At 61.0% G+C, this 1963-nt stretch overlaps 1 protein-coding gene across 1 annotated transcript in view; it reads left to right on the top strand.

Moving 5' to 3' along the window:
• Window positions 1–1302: 1302 nt before the first annotated feature.
• The window catches only part of SRPX2 (sushi-repeat containing protein, X-linked 2), a 4380-nt gene continuing 3719 nt past the window's right edge, over window positions 1303–1963 (top strand). Inside the window, exon 1 of the mRNA XM_010187091.1 lies at window positions 1303–1372. Within this exon, the coding sequence (XP_010185393.1) occupies window positions 1303–1372 (70 nt within the window). The remainder of the gene's footprint in view (window positions 1373–1963) is intronic.

A 1963-nucleotide genomic window follows, 5' to 3' on the forward strand; every position in this document is an offset into this window, starting at 1 on the left:
TCGGTGCTACCCCCTGCCTGCACCGCGCCCCGCCTGTGCCACCTCCTGTCTGCACCGTGCAACCCTGTGCTATCGCCTGCCTGCACTGTGCCGCCGCCTGCCGGCGCCACACCCCAGCCCCCTGTGCCACCTCCTGTCTGCACCGTGCAGCCCTGTGCTATCGCCTGCCTGCACTGTGCCACCCAGTCCCTGCCCTCCTGCCCAGCGGTGGGCAATGCAGCCTCAGCCTCTGCGTGCCCCCCAAGTCCCAACCCTGTCCCACTGCAGAGCAAGGACCAGCCAGGGAAGCCACCCCACAGCCCAGCACATGCCACGACCACCATGCCAGCAGGGCATCCTGCCCACCATGGGGTGAACGATCCGTCCTCTCAGGGCTGTCGTGGGGCTGCAGGCTCACTACCCAGCCTTCCCCACAACCCTGCTACTGCAAGCAGCAAAAGCCCCCACAGTGGCCTCCTGGCAGCCCTCTCAGGCTCAGGATAGCTCTGTTATTAATTAGTGTGCTTACTGGCCTGGCCACCACATAATTGGTGCATTCAGGCAAGCACGTCAATCCCTGCCACCCTGCACCAACTCTCCTACCTGTCCATACCAGACTCGTCCCTCACCTCCCCTCACCCACGCAGCCCTCTGCTTCAGAGCCAAAATTTCCTGGTGGCTCCAGCTCCTGCCTTGTCTCCTCCCCGACCCTGTGGGATGTGGGGTGATGGGTCCTGACGAACGCACTTCACTACCTCTTCCTCACGGAGGCTGAACTTCAGCTGGAAAACAGACCCCAGCTGGAATCGCTTGCCTCCAGACGGATTTCAGAGCCCACCGTCTGCAGTGGGGTTTCTCCCTCCTTCCCAGCAGAAGGTAGAAAAAGGGTCTTGGCTCTTGTGGTTTTGTCCTTGGCCCCCAGGACCCTGTTCCTGAAGCTCAGCTACACACTTGCCTGTGTCAGAAAAGGCTCCTGGTTTTTCTGCTTGCAAAGAAAAAATCTGACAACCTTTTAAAGCCTCAGAGAAGCAGGAGGTGCAGTGGAAAACGGGTGATCCTGGGATTTATTATTTTTGACAATCTCATCATTTTGGGCCTGACTCACGGCTTTTGAATGTTTGGGACGGGCAGCAGAAGGCAAAAGTAAAGCTCAGCAGAGGCGGCAAGGACAGGCAGGAGGGGCAGGCGTCTGCAGTGACAAGGCAACGGAGGGGACCATCATCCTGTTCCCAACCCCTCTTCATCCTCACCAGGGCTTGTGACTGCCCCTGGACCTGGTACAGCAGGAGGGCTGGCCGGCCCGTGTTCCTCCAGCCCCCTGGCATGGCACAGGAGGCAGCCCCCATCCTGCTGTTTGTCTTCGCCAGGCTGGTGTCATCCACGTGGCACGAAGGTGAGTGTGGGGCATGCAGATGCTCCCCAGGGACGACTGCCTGCAGGGTCCCACTCCCATCCGAGGGCTCGTGGTGGGGGAGGGAGGGTCCCCCGGTACTGCGATGCCAGGGAGAGCATCGGTGCCTGCGGGGTATGGAGTGCCTGACGAGGTGCACTGTGGGGCACGGGGCTGGGGGGTGCTGGGAGGCATCCAGAGGGAAGCAGAAAACCAGCATCTCCATCATGCCCCTGAAAAAAAAGCTTTCCTGCTGCCTCCCGGCTCCCGCGGGGGCCATCAGCCAGCAGATGTTTGCCTGGACAGAGTGCTTGGATTCAATCCCCCACCACAGCCAGGCAGCTGGGTCAAGAATCAAAAGCCCTTGCCCTTTTGGGCAATGGGCTCCCCTCCCCTGCTCCCATCCCCTTGCCACACTGCCAGCACTGAGCTGGAGATGCTCCTGCCCAGTGCAGCCAGGGCTACGAGCTGGCCCCAGGTGAGAAGAAAAAGGCAGTGCCTGCAGGAAAAGGCAGCGCCTGCAGGAAAAGGCAGCATTGCAATTAAACGGCACATCTGCCACCAAGGACACAGTGCACCCCGTCCCCGGGGCCC

This window comes from Mesitornis unicolor, unplaced genomic scaffold (genome assembly GCF_000695765.1).
Source record: "Mesitornis unicolor isolate BGI_N332 unplaced genomic scaffold, ASM69576v1 scaffold41286, whole genome shotgun sequence".
Taxonomy (NCBI): domain Eukaryota; kingdom Metazoa; phylum Chordata; class Aves; order Mesitornithiformes; family Mesitornithidae; genus Mesitornis; species Mesitornis unicolor.